The 22,775-nt window shown below is 36.2% G+C and overlaps 1 protein-coding gene across 1 annotated transcript; it reads left to right on the top strand.

Annotated features, from left to right (window-relative positions):
• The first annotated feature begins 239 nt into the window (after nucleotides 1-239).
• On the top strand, nucleotides 240-22,266 carry LOC142625554 (isoleucine--tRNA ligase, chloroplastic/mitochondrial). Its single transcript, XM_075799186.1, has 22 exons — nucleotides 240-490; nucleotides 2,267-2,462; nucleotides 2,624-2,778; nucleotides 2,852-2,953; nucleotides 4,786-4,855; nucleotides 5,539-5,651; nucleotides 5,873-5,941; nucleotides 7,068-7,175; nucleotides 8,528-8,678; nucleotides 10,710-10,941; nucleotides 11,145-11,431; nucleotides 11,562-11,698; nucleotides 12,927-13,074; nucleotides 13,262-13,393; nucleotides 14,155-14,283; nucleotides 15,023-15,150; nucleotides 15,274-15,438; nucleotides 15,662-15,787; nucleotides 16,721-16,794; nucleotides 20,361-20,610; nucleotides 21,203-21,382; nucleotides 21,719-22,266. The coding sequence occupies exons 1-22, from the start codon at nucleotides 461-463 to the stop codon at nucleotides 21,959-21,961; spliced, it is 3,225 nt and encodes a 1,074-aa protein (XP_075655301.1). The 5' UTR covers nucleotides 240-460; the 3' UTR covers nucleotides 21,962-22,266.
• The last annotated feature ends 509 nt before the right edge of the window (nucleotides 22,267-22,775 follow it).

Below are 22,775 nucleotides of genomic sequence, written 5' to 3'. Positions count from 1 at the left end.
TAAAACTAATATAAATGATAAATTGGGTTGATTTAGATGAATTGCAAAACCTATCAATCTGATGCTTAAAATAAAATTACAACCTAACCCAACAATCCACAAAAACCAACCCAAGGTGTCGGGTTGGTTTTGGATTGATTGGGTTGGATGTTTATTAAATGCACGTGGTTCGGGCTAAGTAGCGGGTCGGGCTGAAAATTGCCGCCCTTTAAAATAGCGAAAACAAAAATAAAGGCCAAGTGTGACAGCGAGTATAATAAGTGCGTGGGAGTGAGGTTTTTGGTTCATAAAAATTCATTTTATCTATCTGTTAACACAAAATGGAGAAGCTGAAGCTGAAATGAAGTTGAACCAATGCAAGCCAAGGCAACAACAACAACAATAAAGATGTACTTGTAGTTGTTCAAAAATTCAAATCCTTCTCCACTCACTAACTCAATCACAGTGAAGAGAAGCCACAATGGCTTTCATCCAAACCTCTCCGTATAAGGTATCTCTATCTATATATATTCTCTCTCACACGCACACACACACACACACACACGCTTTGTCTGAGACTTGAAAGCAAATGAAAACTCAAAAAAGGTTAGGGTTGGAGTGTGTAAGAAATTAAGCTTGCGTGCTTTCCTTTCTGTTTTATTTTCCTACGGTTTCTCTGCAGGCAAACAGAGAGACGGGGAATTTTAAGTGTTTTTGTTAAGTGTCGCTATGATTGCGATTTTCATAGTTAGGTTTTTTTTTTTAATTGGTTTTATATGGTTGCTATGAGAGTGCATGTTGTGAAATGAAATCAAATGGTTGAGGGAATTTTGATGATGCGGTGAGTTTGGGCTACGTGTTTGTATTCCGAGATTGTTATAGGAATGAATGAATGTTAATTGCGTTTTAATGCTATTCTAATTGATTTTGTAAATTCAGTTCTAGATTTTCTAATGTGCTAAATAGTCTTTTGCTTGTGGTGCGCGCGAATTGTTTGATGAAATGTACCAGAGAGAATTGGATAGTATTTGCTTTGGTTAGAGTTTTAGTGTTTCATATATTTTTTTTAATTTTAATTTGGTTTGTGTATCGAATTCTTAAGATTTGAATATAATAAAGTATAATAACCGATTTTGACTGAAGCTCTTTTAACTTATTAACACTCACCATATGTGCTAAATATAATAATACTAGCAAAAATAATTTTTGCTATACCATGTGTCCAAAAATCAAACAAATAAAATAATGAGTGCAATTAAATTTACTAACTTACAGTTCACTAGGATGAAAATCCTAGTATATGGTTACCTTGAGTGCTTTGGTTTGCATGCATCTTCCAACTTGGTGTACGATCCATCTCTAGTTAATACATTGTTTTGGAATCTTACTTAGCCAAGGATTTGACTTTTTAGCCGACTTTCATGTTTGTTAACTTAGCTGACATACACACATGTTATTATTGCTTTGCTTTATAAAAGAGAGCTCTGCAGCTAGTTATTTCAGTTACTCTCTATTTGTGCCACAATAATTGGTATTTTCTTTGTTTGTGCCACAACCTTTGGATTTGTGTTGGTGCTGTAAAATTTTTTGGTAGTTCTCTCCTTAGTTTGTGCTCTGCAGCAATTTGTATCTCTGAACCTTTGGTTCATTGGATTGGTTAGAGATTGTATTTGGCATTAGTGAACCTGTAGAGAAATCTATTTGAGAGTTTTGTGCAAATTTCAGCACCTAATCTTTGTATTTGTGAGACTGCTTCTACACATATTTGTATTCTACAAAATTTGTTAGTGAAATTTCTTTGTCAGCCATGGAAGTAAGCTATTGCTGAACCACACAATTCTTGGTGTGTTTGTGTCTATTTTTATTTCTTTTGGGTTGATTTTATTTGTTCCTAATATTTATTTGGAGATCTTTTTAAAGTCCAAAATATTTTCACAATCAATCTTGGTAATTTGAGCTTCTGCTATTTTTCAACAGAATTTAGTTAAATCTTCACTGGCCTTTCAAAATGTTCATTCTCTGCTTTTGCGTGTCAACAATACCCATATTTAAATAAAGTAAGCTGGAATTAATAAAATAGCGGGAACAATTTTTTCAAACCCTCAGGGGTAGTATAATTGGTTGGGCCAAAACTCATCAAAGAAATAAAGGGAAATATTTTCAATTAATCTAAGTTTTTTTAATTGCTCAATGTTTACTCATTGGGTTTCTATTATGCTTAAATCAATCTACTATGAGGATAGTATTTTCTAAGTTGCAACTGATAAACTCCGTTGTATGTGTTCAGGTTTTATCGCAAAGAACTTGCTCATCTTTTAGGGAAAGCACTTCCATTAAGTTGTTTTATTTCAGAGGAAGCCCTTCGGCCAATGCGTTCTCTCTCTTAAACCTGACACACTATGCTACTGGTTCTGGTGAATTTTGTTCTTCCTCAAAGCGAAGATCTCGAGGACCTGTAATGGCAGCAAAGAAAGCTTCTGAAGGTGTATAATGCATTGATAATATTAGTGAAAATACATTATTGAAAGTTATGCTATATGTCATGCAACTTCTATAAGGAGTTTCTTAATATGCTATTTTTCATTTTCTTTTGAAGGCCAAACATGCAATGCCATTTTCTGATTGTTTTGTTTGGTAAGTATAGGGGCAAAGCAAGAAGATGGCAAATACAAGCACACAGTTGATTTGCCCAAGACAACGTTTGGCATGAGAGCAAACTCATTGGTCAGGGAGCCTGAAATTCAGAAAATATGGGATGAAAATCAGGTCTACAAGAGAGTTGTTGAAAGAAATAATAGGGTGAGTTTTGTAGGCCACCTTGGGTTTATATAGTTCTGAGGATGTATTAACTGACTTTTAGCTACTCTGTCAGGGAAATTTTATTCTTCATGATGGTCCTCCATATGCCAATGGCGATCTTCACATGGGGCATGCGTTAAATAAGATTTTGAAGGATATAATCAATCGTTATAAGGTACTTCTCTCTTTATATTAAACATCCAATATGTGACCCTTAAATTTAGTTGATATTCACTTTGATAATATTAATTCTAGACATGCACAAACACATAGAGAGAATCTATTCTTTTCTATGATAATGCACATGCATCATCTTTTTTATTTTTTATTTTTTTTTTATAAGAAAAAATTTATTAAAAGAAAGGACTACTTCATTCAAGAAGGAAGAAGTTGCCTAAAAGATATGTACAGAAAAGAAAGGACTGCTTGCATTATCACAAAAACAACGATATTAAAAGAAGAAAAGAGAAGAAACTCAATTTCACAACTTGAACTGTACAAATTGTATAACTATTTATCTCTTCTCAGTGCTAGTAAAAGCATCAAGGGGTGAGCAGAAGTGTGTGCTTGATTGAAGTAAAGTAAAACGCACATTTTTCAAAAATAATATACGTAGCATATAATAAAAAAATAAAACTCAAAATAGTAATGCATTTTTACTAATTAGCTAAAGTGGGTGGTGCAATTGCGCAATTACTAAGTTCAAATTTTATATAAGTTATTCCAATTTCTTAAAATTTTTATATAATAAAATTAAGAATAATTATTAATGGACAACAATATGATAATAATCTACCATAGAATGTTTAAACATACCGATCAAAAAAATAGTTAAACATAAAATTTTGTATAATTCTCTTGTTTTTTATTAAAAAAAAAAGGGTTTAGTTGTGATCAAATGAAGTATATGGTTCAATGAAAATAAATCCAAAAGGTAGAGATGAAAAACCACAAAAATAATAAATTATCCTTGTTCATGTCTTTTGATATGTAAACAAAAGATTGTTTCTGTACTACAATCTACAACAACTTAAGAACAATGTTTGTGTGATAAATCAATGTCCATGTCATCTTCTTGAAGACCGAGGAGTTAATTTTAATGATTCCTATATATCTTAGCAAAAACAAAAAAAAAACTGCACCTAAGCATGCTTTTTTTCTTCTTCAAAAAGTGCTAGAAAAGTGTGCCTGAGGTGTGCTTCACTAATTGAGCTTTGCTTTGACCAAGCGAAGTGCTTAGACCTTGGTGCTTTGAGCTTTGAGCGTTAAGTGTGCTTTTAACAACATTGTCTCTTCTCCTCCCCTCCTCTCCCCTTAAGTGCTTACTTGATAAGCTACTCTTAGCATGGCTTATCCAAAATAGGTTGGGACCACTTGGCGGATTGCTTTGATCAGAAAGCCACCATCAAGCTGTTAATGAGGATATGTGAATGTAAATTGCATTACATCAAAGAGATTTGCTTACATAATGAGAATGGTTGGATCACTTGAGCCAGAGTTCAAAAATCTGATTTTAGAGCACATTTGCAATCCTGTTAATAATTCTAATACGTTTTCCTGATTAGAGTCCTCTAATCTGGCTGTTTGAGTAACCAAAAAATACAGCCATGTAACAGATATAATGTCATCTTTAAATAATGTAAAATCTGCAGAAGAATGTCCTTTGTGATCAACATCCTTGTTTCAGCTTAATAAAATAGTAATTTATAAGCTTTCAAATTAGGCCTATATTATGCTCATTTGGTATTAAATACCAGAGCTTTGAAGATGTTTTAAAAATTTTTAAGGTCAAAATTTATTGTTTTTTCCAGCATCAGGGTGTGTGCTTATTGGTTTGTTCTTACCAGTATTACAAGCTCATAGCTAATTGAAGTAGAAAAAAACATTTTTTAATTGACAAATTGAGATCCTATTTTAGTTTATTTTTTATGAACCTCAAAGCTAGATGCACTAAGCAAAATAAAATTAAGTTCATTCTTCTCATTTTATTCTTTTGTTCTTGAGCAGCTTCTTCAAAACTACAAAGTTCATTACGTGCCAGGGTGGGATTGTCATGGGCTACCTATTGAATTGAAAGGCAAGTGTGTTATGATGGTTAATTCTGTTAGTTTTGGCCCGATGGAATTTTCTTGGGACTTGCTTTATTTAGTATGGTTGGTTTGTCAGTTTGAGAATTAGGCTTCAACATCTCAGAACCCCTCTCTTTGAATCTTGTTAATATATCTTTTTCTAGCCCTGTTAAATGTGCCCTTTCAGTTGATAATTATAATCTAATAATCACTTAAGTGGCATTACTTTTATTAAATTATATTCATTATGTGTATTTTTTAGTACCTTAATATGCAACTTGCTGGTTAAAATACAAAGGGTAATTATTTGTTCACACACCTTGTTGCACGCACTGTGTACACAATTTAATTTCTGAACTTAAATGTGTGTATGCTGTGTGTAATAGGCAGTGTGTAATAGACACTGCCCAAAGACAAAAAAAAAAAAAAAAATGGCCCGTATTTGAAGTTTGTAAAATTTGTATTAAGTTGTAAATTCTGGTCTTGGTTGCTGTGAAAGTGACCTTAGCTTGGGGATGTCTAGAAATGTAACATTAAGCAGGTACTTATCAAAGAAAAAAGATGTAACATCGAGTATGGGTGCCTTTTATTTTGGGTAAAAAAGACAACTTTTTTACTGGTGTTTGCGGAAACCTCATGGAGAGGGTCAAATCATGCTTGAGAATTTTACTGTCACTTTCTAGTATTTCAGTTCTGCAGTCACTGGATCAAGATGCCAGAAAGGATCTCACACCATTAAAATTGAGAGCAAAGGCGGCTAAATTTGCCAAACAAACTGTGCAAAATCAGATGGCATCATTTAAGGTCACCACCCCTTTATTGTCTCACACTTCATTGCTTGTATTTTGGTCCATATTGTCATATAACAGTGATTTTTTATTGGACATATCTACTCTTTAAGAATTTCCTTAATTACCAAAATACTTTATCCATCTCTTCAGAATGCTAATATTTAGTTTTAGTTGGACGAGGACCCTCAACTAGGGAAATTCTTTAACTTCAAATATGTTATTTGATGTTTGCAGCGGTTTGGAGTATGGGCAGACTGGAATAATCCCTATCTAACTCTCGATCCAGAATATGAAGCTGCCCAGGTAGCTGTTTTAGCTTTTCTCATGTTGATTTTATGTTGTGTTGAACTGAATGTAACTTTTTTTGATAAGTAAATAAGAACTTTATTGAAAAAGAAAGGTAACCTCCAGTACACAAGAAGCGAACTAGAAGTGCAGAGTTTACAACTTACTAAGTGAGTTGACCCCTTTAGATAAGCACATCTTCTTTTACCCTGCCAAGCTCTTTTCCATCTTCTCAAGAATAGGATTCCAAATATATGTGGATTTAAATTTTGCTCCCAACAGCTAACCCAAGTACTTCATGGGTAAATGGGTAACCTTACAGCTCAAAATACCAGCCAGCGCATTCACATCTGCAACCGCCCCCATAGGAATTATCTCTTAGTCAAATTTATTTTTAAGCCTGACACAACTTCAAAATAAAGTAGCACACTTAAGATGTAAATTTTCGACCAGCTCAGTGCCGCAAAATATTAGTGTTTCATCAGCGAAGAGTAGGTGGGAGACAGTCGTAGGATCAGAGGTAGTACCAGCCACTGTAAAACCTGTCAAATACTGAGCTCCAATGGCTTTATCTACATTTTACTAAGGGCCTCCATCACAAATAGAAATAGGATTAATTTGCACTGAATGTAACTTTTAGCACTCCATAAACTCTGTCTCTCATGTACAGATTCTAAATAAGGTGAAGCACTTAGGGTAAACTGTGGCTGCTTATACAGACTTAAATTCAGTAATAAGCATGAAGTTCACATTTAGTATGAATGGTGTGTATATATCTTAAAAAGGTAATCTTTCTATTTATACAGAATTTGAAGTTCTCCCAGTAGTTGGTCCAGTTTCGTGTTACTTTTGAGGCTGCTTGAACTTATTCTGTCCCTTCATACAGGTTGTAATTGATGTTAACATTAGATGATAATTTATAGCAAGGTGCAAACCCATGATTTCTGAAATTTGTATAAGTGTTAAGCTAACCACAAGTGTTGCATCCATGCATCAAGAAGATATTTATCAGATGACACTTGGGAAAAAAAAAAACCCTTACCATTTAATGTTACTCAAACATTTTTTTTAGGGGGAGTGTGTTTACCATATATGTTGTTGAGTCCCTAAGAATTTGTTTCATGTATGTTGTATCATCTGCTAGATTGAAGTGTTTGGCCAGATGGCCATTCAAGGTTATATCTACAGAGGCAGGAAACCTGTTCACTGGAGTCCCTCGTCACGAACTGCTCTTGCAGAAGCTGAATTGGAGGTATTTTGATACATTTTGTCTCTCTTGTATTAACCACATGATGAAGATGTCACCAATGTAAGGTTTCTGAAGTATGGAATTTTTGTAACTATAATGTCTTGTATCGAGGTGATCTTAAGAAGATTTGGTTAATCTTAGATTGTATTCAAATATAGGTTTTTTTTCCATTGGCCCACTCTGTTGATACCATTGTCATGTATGACTTGAAACCTATAATAACGAGCCTAAAACCTGTGTGGGCACCTTTATTTATTTATTTATTGATAAAAGTATGGTAAAATTCAATTAGTTTTTCATTATGATTAATAACTACAGGCAACTTAAATAGGAATTTATGGGTTAAATATGTAAAAATACCATAAAATTCTGTGCAGATTAGGGGTTCTAAAAATATGGAAAAAAGTCTATTAGGACTATGAGTAAAAAACCGTTGGTAAGGTTACTCCAATTAGAATGCTTGTACCAATAAAAGAGAAGAATATAATTTAATAATCAATTTCTACAAAGATGCTGAAAGGAAAATGGTATACTCTCATAGGATGATTATGCCTTCAAGGAAAAAGCCAACTTTCAGGTTGGGGTTTGTATTTGTTTGCGGTTTTCTGCATAATTCTTGTACAGGTGCTCTAGTTATTTTTTGGTCAAGTAAAAGCTCTTTTTCATACCATAAAATGTGGTTGATTTGCTGGTATTTGAATCTCTTGGACCTTATACTATCATTTTCAATTCTTTTCTTTGATTTATTCCCTGTGTGAGAGTTAGAACACAAGAGCGTCTTTGGCATATGAAGTTATTTAGCTGTAGGATTATAGATATTCACCTATTATAGGGAGAGATTAAATTCTGTAAGGATGTGGTGTAAAACCCATGTTTTACCCCTCCAATCTTAACATGTCACATCATTTTATCACATATTTAAGAATAAACACAACCATACCAAATCATTTATAATACCCATATATAAATCCAACTGAATTGGGAGTTTATTGAGATGTTATTAGGAGTGGCAGGATGTATTGAATTTTAAGTAAAATGATGATGTGGCAATTTCTTATTGGATGATGTAAAATATGGGTTTTACACTACATCCTTACCAAATTCGGACTCTTATATAGAAGTCTTTTAGTTGTTGGATTAAGATTTGACTAAGATTTATGCAAAGTTGGCTATGCCACTTGATAGATTTGGCACAGTTAACTATGCCACTTGGCATAACATGAGGCACCTAGGTATCATTCTCTCAGCTTTAATGAGGCACTATGATCAAACCTTGGTATCATGTTGCTTGCTTATGTTATCTTGCAAGATTGACATGGTTCCTATTTGGTAATTAACCAGAAATTTTTGTACAGTATCCTGAGGGGCATGTTTCAAGAAGCATATACGCCATTTTCAAAATAGTGGACACACCTCCTACTTCAAGTGGCTTTTTAAAGGAATTTTTCCCAGATTTGTGTTTGGCAATATGGACTACAACTCCCTGGACTATTCCGGCCAATGCTGGTGAGTTTTCCATTATGTTGACATTTTACTAATTCTGATGAGAATTAGTATATAGTTTATTTTTTATTTTTTGGTAAGCAACGAAATTGTATTAATAAAAAAAAGAGAAAATCCAGGTGCACCGGAGGTGTATTTGAGTAGCAGTACATCAACCACTCAAATTATGAAACTCAATTAAATCTAAAAGAGAAGAACAGGGGAGAGAATAGAAAGCAATACTCCAATCCAGCAAAGAATGAAGGAGGGATTTAATCTCATGTATAAACCATTCACTTCCCTCAAAACATTTTGCATTCTGTTCTCTCCAAATGCTCCATATAACACAGTGTGGCACAGCCCTCCAAAAGATGATATTTCTATGTTTACCAAAGTGGGCTTGCCAAGCTGAGAAAAGATCATAGACACTTTGTGGCAAAACCCATAGAAGTTCAAACAAATTCCACATCATGGTCTACAACTCAAAAGCTATGGGACAATGAAGAAGAAGATGATCCATTGACTCCCCATTCCTTTTGCACATGTAGCACCAATCCACAATAGCAACACCTTTATTCCATAATCAGTAGTCAGAATCTTTCCTGAGGCTGCGGTCCATGAAAAGAAAGCTACCTTAGGAGGAATCTTTGAACGCCACACAGAGTTCCAAGGAAAAAGATTGCCAAAATCTGAGGAAAGGGAAGAATAGTACTCACGCACCTTGAAACCTTTACTCTTGGCTGGCTTCCAAAAAAGTTTGTCTCGTCCTCACCCTTGAGTGGCAAAGAATAAAGAAAATCCATAAAGGCAGTCAGAGGTTCCAACTCCCAATCTTGGATTGGTCTAGAAAATTGGGTATCCTGATGTAGCAACAGGTTAGGGAAACTCTTGACCTTCGCTATAGAATACCCCTTATTACAACTAATGCTATAAAGTTCCAGGAAAGCCTCTTTGAGAGTACTATCACCACGCCACCTATTGTGCCAAAATTTTACTTTGTTACCAACACCCACATCAAAAAGGATGAATTTTGAGAAAGTTGGCCAACCTTGTCGTATGGATCTCCAAAGACTAACATCGTAAGGTTCCGACACCCCTTTTGTACACCACCACCCCATTCATGGCCATATTTCACCTCTATGACCCTCCTCCAAAGGTGATCTACCTCAGCCCTATATTGCCACAACCATTTTCCTAACAAAGCTTGACTGAATCTTTGCAAATTCCGAATACCCAATCCTCCAAACTTCAACAGTTTACAAATATCAGCCCACTTAACCAAATGGAATTTAGAGGCCTCACCAATCCCACCCCATAAGAAATCCCTTTGAAGCTTCTCGATACGGTTAGCTATTTCAGCTGGGATAGGGAAGAGTGAAACAAAATAAGTAGGCAAACTCGAAAAAGTTCTTTTAATTAAAGTGACCTGATCCCCCTTTGATAAATATAAATGCTTCCAACCTGCTACACGTCTATAATATATAGAAAATGGTATATAGTTTATTTGAAGCTACCAATGGTATGTAGGATTAAATAAACAGGTAAAAGACATTGCTGGCTTGCAATCTGAATAAAGCTTATATATTAATTTCAATTTCTGATTAAAACACAAGAATAAATTATCATGTTTTCATGGTTCCTTCTATTATGTAGTGTTGATACAAAAAAGAGTTTTGATAATCTAGGGCATGGTTGTAAGCAAGTTAATAGCATGAGATACACTCACGCCCTAGTATAAAAGTTTTCTTATCATATTACATCTCTTTGACTATATAAAGCTTCCGAATGTTTGTTTATTAATTGATCCTCTATCACATAAATAACAACATTATTGTAGGAGAACAACTTTTTATCTACCATTAAAATGCAGATGCTATGTGTATTCTATAATCCCATGTTTATCCGTCACATTTCTATGTTTAAATGCTAAACTGATCTGGTTAATTTATGCCACCTCTCCCTTGCTCTCACATGCATGTACACATCTCGTTGTATGAACTTCTGCAACAGGGTATGCGGTAATTTTTTTTTTTCCCTCTGTTATCCTATAATCAGCGGTTGCAGTGAATGCCAAGCTTCAATATGCCATAGTTGAAGTACAGTCACTCTCAGAAGATGTTTCTTTATCTGCTGGAAATAAAAAACAAAGGCTTGGAAATATTCTTAAGGAGTCAAAGAAGCCTTTTCTTATTGTAGCATCAGATCTTGTGCCGACATTAGAAGCAAAATGGGGAGTGAAGCTTATCATTAAGAAAATACTATCGGGTTCAGATCTTGAAAATTGCAGGTTTGAATGAATTTAGGAACTTAAAACTAAACAATGCCTGCATTATCTCATTATACATTAAAGTTATTTATAGAAATGAAATAGCTTATTGCGCACATTAACTTGGATATGTAACTACTTGTCTTAGTAAAATACATTTTCTATTTGGTTTATGTAATGAAAAATATATCCTTTAAGGTACGGTTTTTCAATTTTGGTGTCAGGTATATCCATCCAATAGATAACAGAGAATGTCCAGTTGTGATTGGAGGAGATTATATTACAACAGAGTCAGGAACTGGACTGGTCCATACTGCTCCTGGACATGGTCAGGAGGATTATGTGACTGGCCTGAAGTATGGACTGCCTATACTTTCTCCTGTTGGTGATGATGGAAAGTTTACTGAAGAAGCTGGACAGTTTAGTGGGCTTGATGTACTTGGGGATGGTAATATTGCTGTTGTGAATTGCTTGGATGAACATTTGTCAATTATCATGGAAGAATCATATGGTATGTTGTCTTTCCCCCCCCCCCCCCCCGCCCCCCCAAAATCAGCTACGGTGAAAGTTCTTACCATTTCTCCTGATCGTGTAACAAGTTTTGTTGTTAATAGAATACCACCATTGATTCTTGTATGCAGAACATAAGTATCCTTATGATTGGCGAACCAAAAAACCTACTATATTCAGGGCAACAGAGCAGTGGTTTGCATCAGTGGAAGGGTTTCGTGAGGCTACTATGAATGCAATTAGTGATGTAAAATGGATTCCTCCTCAGGTAATGGTGTTAGACTAAGAGGCATTCTAGCCTTGAACATCTCTCTTTTCTAGACTCTGTTTTTAGGGAATGTATGGGTTATGTTTCACAATGTTATATTTGACTCGTTCTTGTCTAATTCATGTTTTACCATCTGTTTCCTTACAGTTACAAGGCTATTTGATTCCAGCTCATATTGCTTTTCGCATTGCATGACAGCAAGTTTCTTTTAACTTCTAGTAATTGCTTGTCATAGGATGGTATTTGAAGTCTTGTTTTGCTGTAGTATTGATTGCAAGTTTCTTTTCTTGGCATTGACTACCTTGTGAAATCTATATGCACTTGGGCATTGTGCAGGGCAGTTCTATTCTCTATTCCATCTTGCTTAAAATGTTGGGGGTGCCATAGAGGGCATATAACAGACCTTTCGAATTCCTCTCATAAAACAACCATCTTCCCTGATGCATGGCATTGTCACTTTTTTCCTACTCATCTTTTACCCTGAAAGTTCAGGTAGGATTTCTGATGCAGCACATTGGGTTCTCAAGAGATTTGAGTGAAAACAAATAAAAATAGATAAAACCTTGAAGTCAGCACCAAGTGATGGGAAAAGATAGAAAATCTAGGTTTTAGTACCTGGAGTTGCTTAGAGTTAGCACCAAAACATTTATATTACTCAAGTCAAAATGTACCAATACTGAATTCTGGGACCTTTAAGTAGGGTTCTGAAATTACATTAAATAAGGAAAGGAAATAGCTCTTAATTAACATTAAAGACAAAATTAAATCCTAAAAACTCAAGTAAAATCCACCAGGTCCAACAGAATCTATAAGCATCAATCTGGTCTGGTCTCCACACCAATTTCTGCTAGAAATTTCTTAAGGTAGATCATATAGATGGAGAATACTATTGTCTTGTAATAAACATAAGATCAGTTTGTCCCATGACATTTTGGAGCATATGTTGTCCTCGTGTGTTGCATGTTTGTTATTTATGAGTGTTTTTCAGAATTATGTGGAACAACAACTTGTGAAGCTTTAGCAATTTTATCTCCATTCTTGACTTTAGCAGTGCTACTATTGATGCATACCGTTAATTGATACAAAAGCTGATATAAAGCTTTTAATCAGGGCTCTTAACTTGTGCTTGTGTATATGAATAAACTTGCAATGTTCATCCTTTGTATTAGCAAATGGTATGATGTCCCTCACTAGTGGTGTCTTGTGCATATGCATGACCATTGTTCAGTCAGAAAACAGAATTTCTGCAATGACTTCTAGCCGCTCGGATTGGTGTATTTCGCGACAAAGGACATGGGGCTTGCCTATTCCAGCCTTTTATCATGTGCAGTCAAAGGAACCTCTTATGAATGAAGAGACTATCAATCATATCAAGAGTAACAGCTATTTAGAACTTTGATTGTTTTCTCCTTTCATTATTAAATTAAATCCATGCTCTGTGTATTTTAAACATGTAAAAAAAGGAATAGTATTTCTGAATGTTGACCCCAATGTGTTGGAACTATTAAAAGTTTATGTCCCGCTAATGAATCTTGTTGCTGTTTCTATCATTTGTTTGAGCAGCTATAATAGCTCAAAAGGGTAGTGACGCATGGTGGTACATGACAGTAGAGGATCTTCTCCCAGAAAAGTATCGTGAAAAAGCATCTGATTATGAAAAGGGGACTGACACTATGGATGTATGGTTCGATTCAGGTATTATAACACAAAAATGTTAAAATTATTTCGACCTTTTTATTTGACAATATTAACAGTTGTATGGTATTCAAGTCAGACTTTACTTTAGTTTCACTGATAACTAGTAAGCTCTAAGCACCTTTGTCTTAACAGATCAATTAGAGTTAATTGCCGTTGTAATTGGAAATCGATCTAGAATTTTATTTGCAGAAAATATGGTTATAAACAAACACATTTGTTTTGACAGGGTTGCTTCAGATTTAAACATAGTATTTTGAAGATCTACTGTTGATTGAAATCCTGCTTTATATTAACTTATCAAAAAAATAATAATCCTGCTGTATATTAATTCTCCAGCCACCAATTGTACCTTAAATTGGAATTTTATAGTACCTTTATAATATATATTGGAAATAATGTTGGGTTGGAGTGGGGCAAGCTTGGAGGACTGCGGATAAAGTGAGTTTTATAAACTGAAATTCTTTCTAGTTTACTGCAAGTCTCTTGGTAGCCTTTGGCATGAGTTGCAATTAGTATAGCTAGAAGTTAAATCTGCTGCATGCTATATATATTGGATATTAACTGCCTGTCTTTGTCAGATTGTGCCTGGTTTTCCATTAGCCACATCTTACACTTATTAAATATTTTTGAGTTTTTCGGCATGCATGAGCATACCTACATTTACCTTCTCAATAAATGCCGTTTGAAAATGGTATTTTATAGCTCATGTTGTTTGAAAAGGACTCTGGTTTCCCTTAGCTGCTTAGTTTATTTTTCAGGTTCTTCTTGGGCTGCAGTCTTGGGTAAAAGAAATGGCCTTAGTTTTCCTGCAGACTTGTACCTTGAAGGTACTGACCAGCATCGTGGGTGGTTCCAAAGTTCTCTATTAACAAGTATTGCTACAAAAGGTAATGTACATCTGAACATTTTTAGTAATTTTATGTGATTTTTTTCTCTTGAAGTGGAACATTATTTCATCCAGCTTGCATTAAGAACTAATTATTCTTAGCGTCAAAAGTTAAAATTGTGTGTGCATTAGTGTCTTGACCTTGGTTATTGATTCCTTGGAATTTCTGTCCTATTGGAAAAACTTTTCCTGATGAGTTTAATTTATTTATTTCTGATGATAGTGGTATATGCTTCTCTAAAAGAAGAAAATTGTGAGAATCTTAACTTTGCCATCTCTATAAATTTGGTTCTGATGCCCAAAGCACTACTGAAATTCAGCATACTGTGAAGTGCTTGAATGAGCCAAAAAGCACATGGTTAATAAATGTGATTTTTGTTGGTTGACGACAAATATTGCATAACTCTTGATCTGGGCATGACCTTTTCATGAAAATTAAATTACTGTAACCTAAATATTTGGATAGGCCATTTAAGTTCCTGGAACTTAAATGACCCATCCAAATATAATAAATCCTAAATGTGGTTTTGAATTTCTGTAACAAAATATGTTGATCTGCCTTGTAGTTTAGAATGGGAGAGTTGCAATGCATTGGGCTTATAAGTTTAGTTTCTAGAACACTATTTTCTCTGTTTGTTTGCTAGTGTAATCCTCTTTTCATATACAAAGTCATCGATGATTTTATAATAGCTTGTTGAAGTTGGCTAGATACTGATTTTGACACTTGTCTTTTGGTACAGGGAGAGCTCCATATTCCAGTGTTGTAACACATGGATTTGTATTGGATGAGAAGGGTTTGAAGATGAGCAAATCTTTGGGTAATGTTGTAGATCCACGCACTGTGATCGAAGGAGGAAAAAATACAAAGGTCAGTTACCTGTATATTGAAATAAAAGACCTACTCCATCTCTAACCCATCCTGCACCACTTGAGCCAAGGTGTGACGCTGTGACAGCATTCAGATGTTTAATGGTTTTGTTTCTGTTTGCAGGAAGCACCTGGCTATGGAGCTGATGTCTTGCGACTTTGGGTTTCTAGTGTAGATTACACAGGTGATGTATTGATTGGCCCTCAAGTCCTCCGCCAAATGTCTGACATTTATAGAAAGCTGCGTGGAACATTGAGATACCTTTTGGCAAATCTGCATGACTGGAAAGTATGTCAACTTAAACAATCAGAGCTTTTGAGTTCAGACTTTCACTATAATTTTATAAGATGTGAAACACAAATCTTTGTTTGCAACAAGGCTTACACAGGCAGCGGGGTGGCCTTTCCATAAGTCCAAATTCATATTTGATTCAAATACAATGTCTTTATTTTTGCAGTTTCATCTCTATATTGATTTTTTTCACTTAATCTTGGGTTATGTCTATTGCCAGGCTGACTATGCTGTTTCATACCGCACCCTTCCCATGATTGATCAGCATGCACTGTTTCAGCTCGAAAATGTTATAATTAACATTAGAGAGAACTATGAAAAATATCAATTCTTTAAAATATTTCAGGTAAATATTCTCTGATGTTGATTATATTTGTTTAAGTTACTACTTGGATTTTGCCAGTGAACTCCAGCTCAAATGGCACCTTACCCCTCATAAGAACAAGGTAAATGGTGAGGTTGTGGTTGAAGATCCATGAAGTGTGTGTGTGTAAATTACCAATAAAAAAAATGGTAACTGCTTTGATTTTGGAGCTCATGCTTTATGAGGTTGTTAGCTTTCTAAAGTAGAGTTATTTATGGCAATTATCAGTCACAGTTGAGCAGTATCAGATTTTGATTTCTACATATGGTTTTATAATGGTAGACAATCATAATTATTATTTTTTTTTAAAAAGGGAAAAAAGATAATCATTGTTCCACTCAAAAGGAGGGAATGCAAGTTTTTTACAGTACAGATGGTTTTAGTGGGTGAAAGAGAGGAAAAAAGAGTGAGTAGAAACAGTCAATAAATTGAAAGAGTATGAAAGTTTGATGGTATAATTATTGAGCATTACAGAATATGTTGAAGACAAGTGCGGACAGGGGTCATATCCTTGTAAAAGAACCAGTAAAATAAAGGACGAAAAGCAGACTACAAAGTTTATCATTCTTGGTTCCGCAGGAATCATACTAGGCAGGATCAAGTAGTAGAGGCATCAGGTCAATGAGATTGGCTCAAAGTGCACTTCCTCTCACAAGTGTGAGTGGGGGTGGGTGAGTTTGTGGGTTTAAAACCCATTGTTTATGTGGTGTAATTGACCAATAAAAAAAGGTGGAGACATTGGACAGTCCACTAGAATGCATGAAATTGTTAGTTTCTCATTGATGGTTGATACTTGAGTTTAATTTTTTCATGTCTGCTTGCCTTATTTTAGCAGAAAACACTTCTCAATCTACCGTTTGATTTGCTTTTTCTGTGGAATTTTAAATGGTATATATGTTTTGTTTTTATTTTCAGATCATACAACGGTTTGTCATCGTTGACCTATCAAATTTCTATTTTGATGTTGCAAAAGATCGACTTTATGTTGGGTAATTCTTCCCCTACTCTTTATAACCTATAACTTTCCAACCAGGTGCCAAATCATATTTTTGTTTTTGCTGCTCCATCACACTGCAATACATGCTTTTGCAATACACTTGCGCATCTCCGCAAATTTGCATGTTTTCTGCAAATGGTTCTTCTATAGCCAACTTGAGTGAAATTGTAAACTAATTTGATGCTATTTTTGCTTAATTTCCTGGATATGGGGACTATTGTGGAGCAAAGATTTTCAGTAGCTCTCTGTCTTGCAGCCATTGCTCTAAGTTTAACCTGATTTGTTATTCCCCGAAAATGGTTTCAGATAGTAATTCTGGAAGAATAATATATAGGCCTCTGTACAGGGCCAGCTCTTTAAGAGGCCTTATTCGTGAAAGAGGGAGATAATAATACTCGGTTTTTCCATAGATTAGCAAACTCCCATAGAAATGCTAATCAAATTAAAAGGATGGAGGTGAACGGTATCCTTTATGAGGAAGAGAATGATGTTCGCTCTCAAATAGTCCTCTTTTACCAAGAGTTGTATAAGGAAACTGAGGTGGGGCGTCCTTCTATGGATGGGTTAGAATTTGCCCGTATTGAAGAGGGGGATCGGGAGTCTTTAGAGAAGGAGTTTACAAAGGAGGAAGTATTCCAGGTTCTAAAGGAGATGGAGGGGGATAAAGCCCCGGGTCCTGACGGCTTTACCATGGCCTTTTTTCAGAATTGTTGGAGTGTCGTGGAAAGGGATGTAATGGATTTTTTTGAAGATTTTCATCGGCATGCTTCGTTTGAAAGGTCTTTAAATGCTTCGTTCCTCACTTTAATTCCTAAGAAGTGCAGTGCCGTTAACATTAAAGACTATCGCCCCATTAGTTTGGTGGGTAGTGTTTATAAGCCTTTGTCTAAGGTGCTTGCCAATAGGATGAGAAGGGTTTTGGATAATCTCATTTCGAGACTCGAATTCGTTTGTTGGCGGAAGGCGGTCGGATTCGTGCTTATTGCTAATGAATGTTTGGATAGCGGGTTGAAGAGCAAAATTCCGGGGGTGGTTTGCAAGTTGGATATTGAGAAAGCTTATGATCACGTTAACCGGGAGGCCTTGTTTTATTTGCTTGGGCCGGATGGGTTTTGGGGAGAAATGGAGGAGGTGGATTAAAGCTTGCGTTACGTCTGTTCGATTCTCAGTCCTTGTAAATGGTTCCCCTGAGGGATTTTTTGGTAGCTCTCGTGGGTTGAGACAAGGGGATCCGCTATCTCCGTTGTTATTTCTTTTGATAATGGAGGTTTTAAGTAGGCCTTTGAAGACAGAGGAGTGTAATCTTATTCGGGGTTTCCAGGTGGGAGCCTGAATTGGTCTGGGTGAGTATTTCCCATCTTTTATTTGCGGATGACACCATCATTTTTTGTGAGGCCTCTAGGGAGCAGCTTCTGTCAATTAGGCTGGTGTTGTCTTGTTTTCAGGCGTTCACGGGTTTGAAGGTCAATGTGGGGAAAAGCGAGATTGTCCCCGTGGGGGAGGTGACTAATCTTGATGCTTTGGCTAATGTGCTACAATGTAGAGTAGGCAAATTGCCTATGAAGTATTTGGGGATGCCATTGGGTTCTTCTTTTAAGTCCCCCTTGATCTGGAATCCTATTTTGGAAAAAATGGAGAAGAGGCTCTCTGGGTGGAAGTGTCTCTATTTATCTAAGGGTGGGAGGCTCATGTTAATTAAGAGCACTCTCTCATGTCTCCCGACTTACTTTCTATCACTCTTTACTATTCCTAAAGCTGTGGCGGCTAGATTGGAATATATTCAGAGGAAGTTCCTTTGGGGGTCTTCGGAGGGGGGATTCAAATATCCTTTGGTGGCCTGGGAGAAGGTGTGTATTCCCGTCGAGAAGGGTGGATTGGGGTTAAGAAAGGTGGTGTCGTTTAATCAGGCTTTATTAGGGAAGTGGTTGTGGAGATATGGCCACGAAGATACTCACCTGTGGCGTCGTGTTATTTCTTCTAAATATGGAGAGGGGCTAGGGGGGTGGAGGACTAAGGCTTGCAGGAGGTCCCATGGGTGCGGCCTTTGGAGAAGCATTAATGAAGGTTGGGAGAATTTTTCTAAGCATCTTTCATTTGTAGTGGGGGAAGGCACTCGTATCCGCTTTTGGCATGACAGGTGGGTTGGTGATGCTACTCTAAAAGTTCTCTATCCTGAGCTTTACGAGTGTTCATCGGTCAAGGATGCCTGTATTTCAGAAGTTTTGTGGATTCCAGAAGTGGTACTGCGTTAGAGTGTGGAATATAACGTTTTATAGAGCTTTTGAGGATTGGGAGTTGGCAGCTTCGTATTCTCTTCTCCGGCTTATCCAAGCTCGTATCCCTCAGGGTAGTAGGAGAGACAACCTTTATTGGAGGCTCAAAGGGGATGGTATGTTTGATGCTCGGTCTTATTACCTAGCGATCTGGGGTGCTTCGGATTCTTGGCTTCCTTGGAAGGGGGTTTGGAAACCTAAGATCCCTAAGCGGGTGGCGTTCTTTCGTGTCGTCCTTCATAGCCCGGATTCTCACCCTGGATAACCTCATGCTTAAGGGTAGGCCTTTGGTTAATAGGTGTTGTTTGTGTTGCATGGATGGGGAGTCGGTTAACCACCTTCTCCTGCACTGTCCTGTTACCCACTCTCTATGGTATTCGATGCTTCAGGCCTTTGGGATTCCTTGGGTTATGCCAGGATCGGTGGCGGAATTGATCTCTTGCTGGCATCAGTGGCATGGAAAGGATAAGTCGGACATATGGAATTTGATTCCAGGGTGCTTAATGTGGACTGTGTGGTTGGAGCGGAATCGCCGTTCCTTTGAGGACAAAGAGAAGACCTTGTTTGAGCTAAAGCTTTTATGCCAGCGTAATCTATTAGAGTGGTCTCGGTGTTGGGGGTTTACTAATTGTTCTTCTCTCTTAGTGTTTATGTCCTCTCTTAGCTTTGTTCCCTAGTAGTTTTTCTCATTCTCTTGTTGTTCATCATCATGAACTTCTTGTATGTCTTTCTTTTTCTTTTCTATATAAGCTTTCTGATTACTTATCAAAAAAAAAAATTTTGCTAACATCTCATTTTTAATTGATAATATGGCTAATCCTCTTAATCTTTCTTGTGAAGTTGATTTTAGGCAAGAGAATAAGTTTAGGGGTAAGACAGAAAGAGTCTTTGATAGCGATTGATTATCAAGAAATGCTTTTAGAGAGAGGGAAAGTATATGTGGTTTGATGATGACTAGTTGCAAGAATTATTTTTTGAAAGAGAGAGAGAGGAGACATTTGGTGGAAAGACTTAAAAAAAAAAAGGTGATGAAAGATTTTTTTATATGGTGCCATGCACCCTATACAAACAAATGCCTTGACACATTTATTGTAAAAGTTTAGGTTCAAAGCCCCTTTTGAGGTTTCTTTGCGCTAGTTGAGATTCTGTCGATTTATAAAACCCCATCCTGTTGAAATATACATACAGTTGGCCTAAATTTCAAAATATAAGTTTTTGGTGTTTATGCTAGTCCCATAAAAAGGTGTAGTGAAAATATTTCTCATCCTAAGTTGGTAAATTTTAGGGGCACAACAAGTTTTACAAGGAGAAGTTGTCAAACAGTTCTTGCAGCACATCTGCTTTCCATTGCGAGAGCAATTGCTCCAATATTACCCCATTTGGCTGAGGATGTATGGCAAAACCTCCCCTTTCAGTATACCATGGAAGATGGTTCGATTGCTGAATTTGTTTTCGAATCAAGATGGCCAACCCTCAATGAAACTTGGCTTGCTTTTCCTACCAAAGAAATTGATTTCTGGGAAAAAATTCTTGAGGTGAGTATTATTTTCATTTGATGATAACAAACTGAAATAACTGAGGGTTTTATATTTCAATTTCATGTTACTTACCAAAAAGAAAAAAGCATTCCAAATGTATGATCTCATATCATTAAAAGATCGTTTTGCAAATAAATCTTCTAAGAGATTTTAAACTTATCGTTGTTGCTGTCAAACTTTTGTTCTCATGAGCCTCTGAAATACTTTTTCTTTCCCTCCTAAAATTCTATAGTGAAAAAAGAAATCAATTTTAGCACATCTTTGAAAAACCTTTTGGAAGTTTTGTAACTCATAAAGAATCAGCTGATAATGTTTTTTGTGATATTTTCTTTAAAAAAAAGGAATTATTAGGTACTCTCCAAGAGTACAAGTGATGTACTCCAAACCTAAAAGCAAGCCACCTAATACAAAAATGAAAATTTTCACACTACTTTTTTAGATTTTTGTATTAGGTGGTTATTAGATTTTTGAGGTTTCTGTCCATTTCCTTCATAAAAAGTAATGTTAAATGTAATTCTGTAAAATTTGTAAAAGTGCTAGTGAGATCTTTCTGCAATCTACTAGATTCTAATATGAAGCATTTTGACAGCTAAGAACTGAGGTGAATAGAGTCCTGGAGATTGCACGTGCTGAGAAACTGATTGGTTCCAGTTTAGATGCAAAGGTTTACCTCCAGACTTCTGATGCCAGCCTGGCATCTAGATTGTGTGAGATGTGTGCAGCAAACAATGATGTAGACACATTGCATCGCATATTCATTACATCTCAGGTATGATGTGTTCTGTGTTGTTTACATCTACAGCTTGTACCAAAGCAACCCTATTTAGCGAAATACAAGTAATATTCATTGCATTATCCCTTTTTAGTTGGGAAGCACACTGATGTGGTGCTATTAGCATCTCGTTTATCCTAGAAACTGAGGCTATTCAGATGGATATATTTTATAGCAGTTATTATTATTATCTACATAGTAGTACAACAATAGGGTTGTGTAAATCTGTCTTGGCTATATATGAGGGAGTTCCTTAGGAATATGATTTACCATTATGTTATTTAGTTGCTTGAACCACTTAAGAACTTATTGTTCTTACCTGGCAATATGCAGGCAGAGGTTTTTCCCTCTTTAGAGGATGAGCTGATTTCCCACATACCATTCAGTGGAGAGTGTCTCATTCAAGGAAAGAGCAAGGTTTGGATTGGTGTGTCTCGTGCCGAGGGTTTAAAGTGTGAAAGATGCTGGAATTTTTCACCCCAAGTTGGTTCTTTTTCGGAGCATCCCACCCTCTGCAACCGCTGCTATAATGTGGTTGATGCTCAACCACTTCCAGCTGTAGCAATGACAAACTGAGATTCTGGGAACTGCAATTTTTTACCAATTTAGCCCGACACTAGATTTGATTTGGTTGATTCAAAGATCAGAGCTGCAAATATTTCAATTTAGCCGACAATTTGATTTGGTCCGTACACAGCCTTTCTAGGCTAGTTCAGTTCAGCAGCATAATGTTTTGACTTCCAATTCTGTAAGTGAAACCCAATTTTGGCACAACTGAATTCAAAAAATTTGTTCTGTATGGTGTTCCAGAAACACCACTCCTATACAAATAAAACCATTTTTAGATATTTATACAAAAATTTATACCTACGATTTTAACCTTTTTGTTTCCTGGAAGGCATATACCTAGCTTTCCATTAATGCAAATTTCCCAAGATGCCTAATATTATCACTTTTTGGCTTCCCTACGTGTTTCATGGAATTTCTAATGTCCACATTTGTTTTTTTGATAAATCATTTGTTGGGAAAAGTGGAATTTGAACCTAGATGTTTCTATTGGATCACTAAGGTGTCAATTGAGCTACAAGCTCTTGGCCTAGCACAACTGTGCACGTGCATGGACAATTGCACCCATGACCCTATATTGCTATAACCAACTTAAAAATTCCAAGGCCAACAACTTTTCCAGAGATAACGGCGTGATACGTAAAACCTTAAGCACATGAGGGGCATAAGATTTATCAGCCACATACACCCAGACAAATTCATCCCCTTTTGAAAGGGCTTTACGACACATAGCCACATAATATGGCCGTGCAATGGGCCTATATGTGCCATTGGCCCATGGCCGGTCTCTACGTATTGGCAATGTATATTAATATCACCCAGG

Source organism: Castanea sativa, chromosome 2, assembly GCF_040712315.1.
Source record: "Castanea sativa cultivar Marrone di Chiusa Pesio chromosome 2, ASM4071231v1".
Classification (NCBI taxonomy): domain Eukaryota; kingdom Viridiplantae; phylum Streptophyta; class Magnoliopsida; order Fagales; family Fagaceae; genus Castanea; species Castanea sativa.
Note: the sequence above shows the minus strand (reverse complement) of the source record. Positions and strands in the feature narration are given on the sequence as shown.

What these genes read in the sequence shown, in the direction of transcription:
- LOC142625554 (XM_075799186.1), top strand. Translation starts at nt 461, where the DNA reads ATGGCTTTCATCCAAACCTCTCCGTATAAG. An exon ending in ATATAATCAATCGTTATAAG is followed by an intron (nt 2,954 to 4,785) that starts GTACTTCTCTCT and finishes GTTCTTGAGCAG; the next exon opens with CTTCTTCAAAACTACAAAGT. An exon ending in TAAAATGGATTCCTCCTCAG is followed by an intron (nt 11,699 to 12,926) that starts GTAATGGTGTTA and finishes ACCATTGTTCAG; the next exon opens with TCAGAAAACAGAATTTCTGC.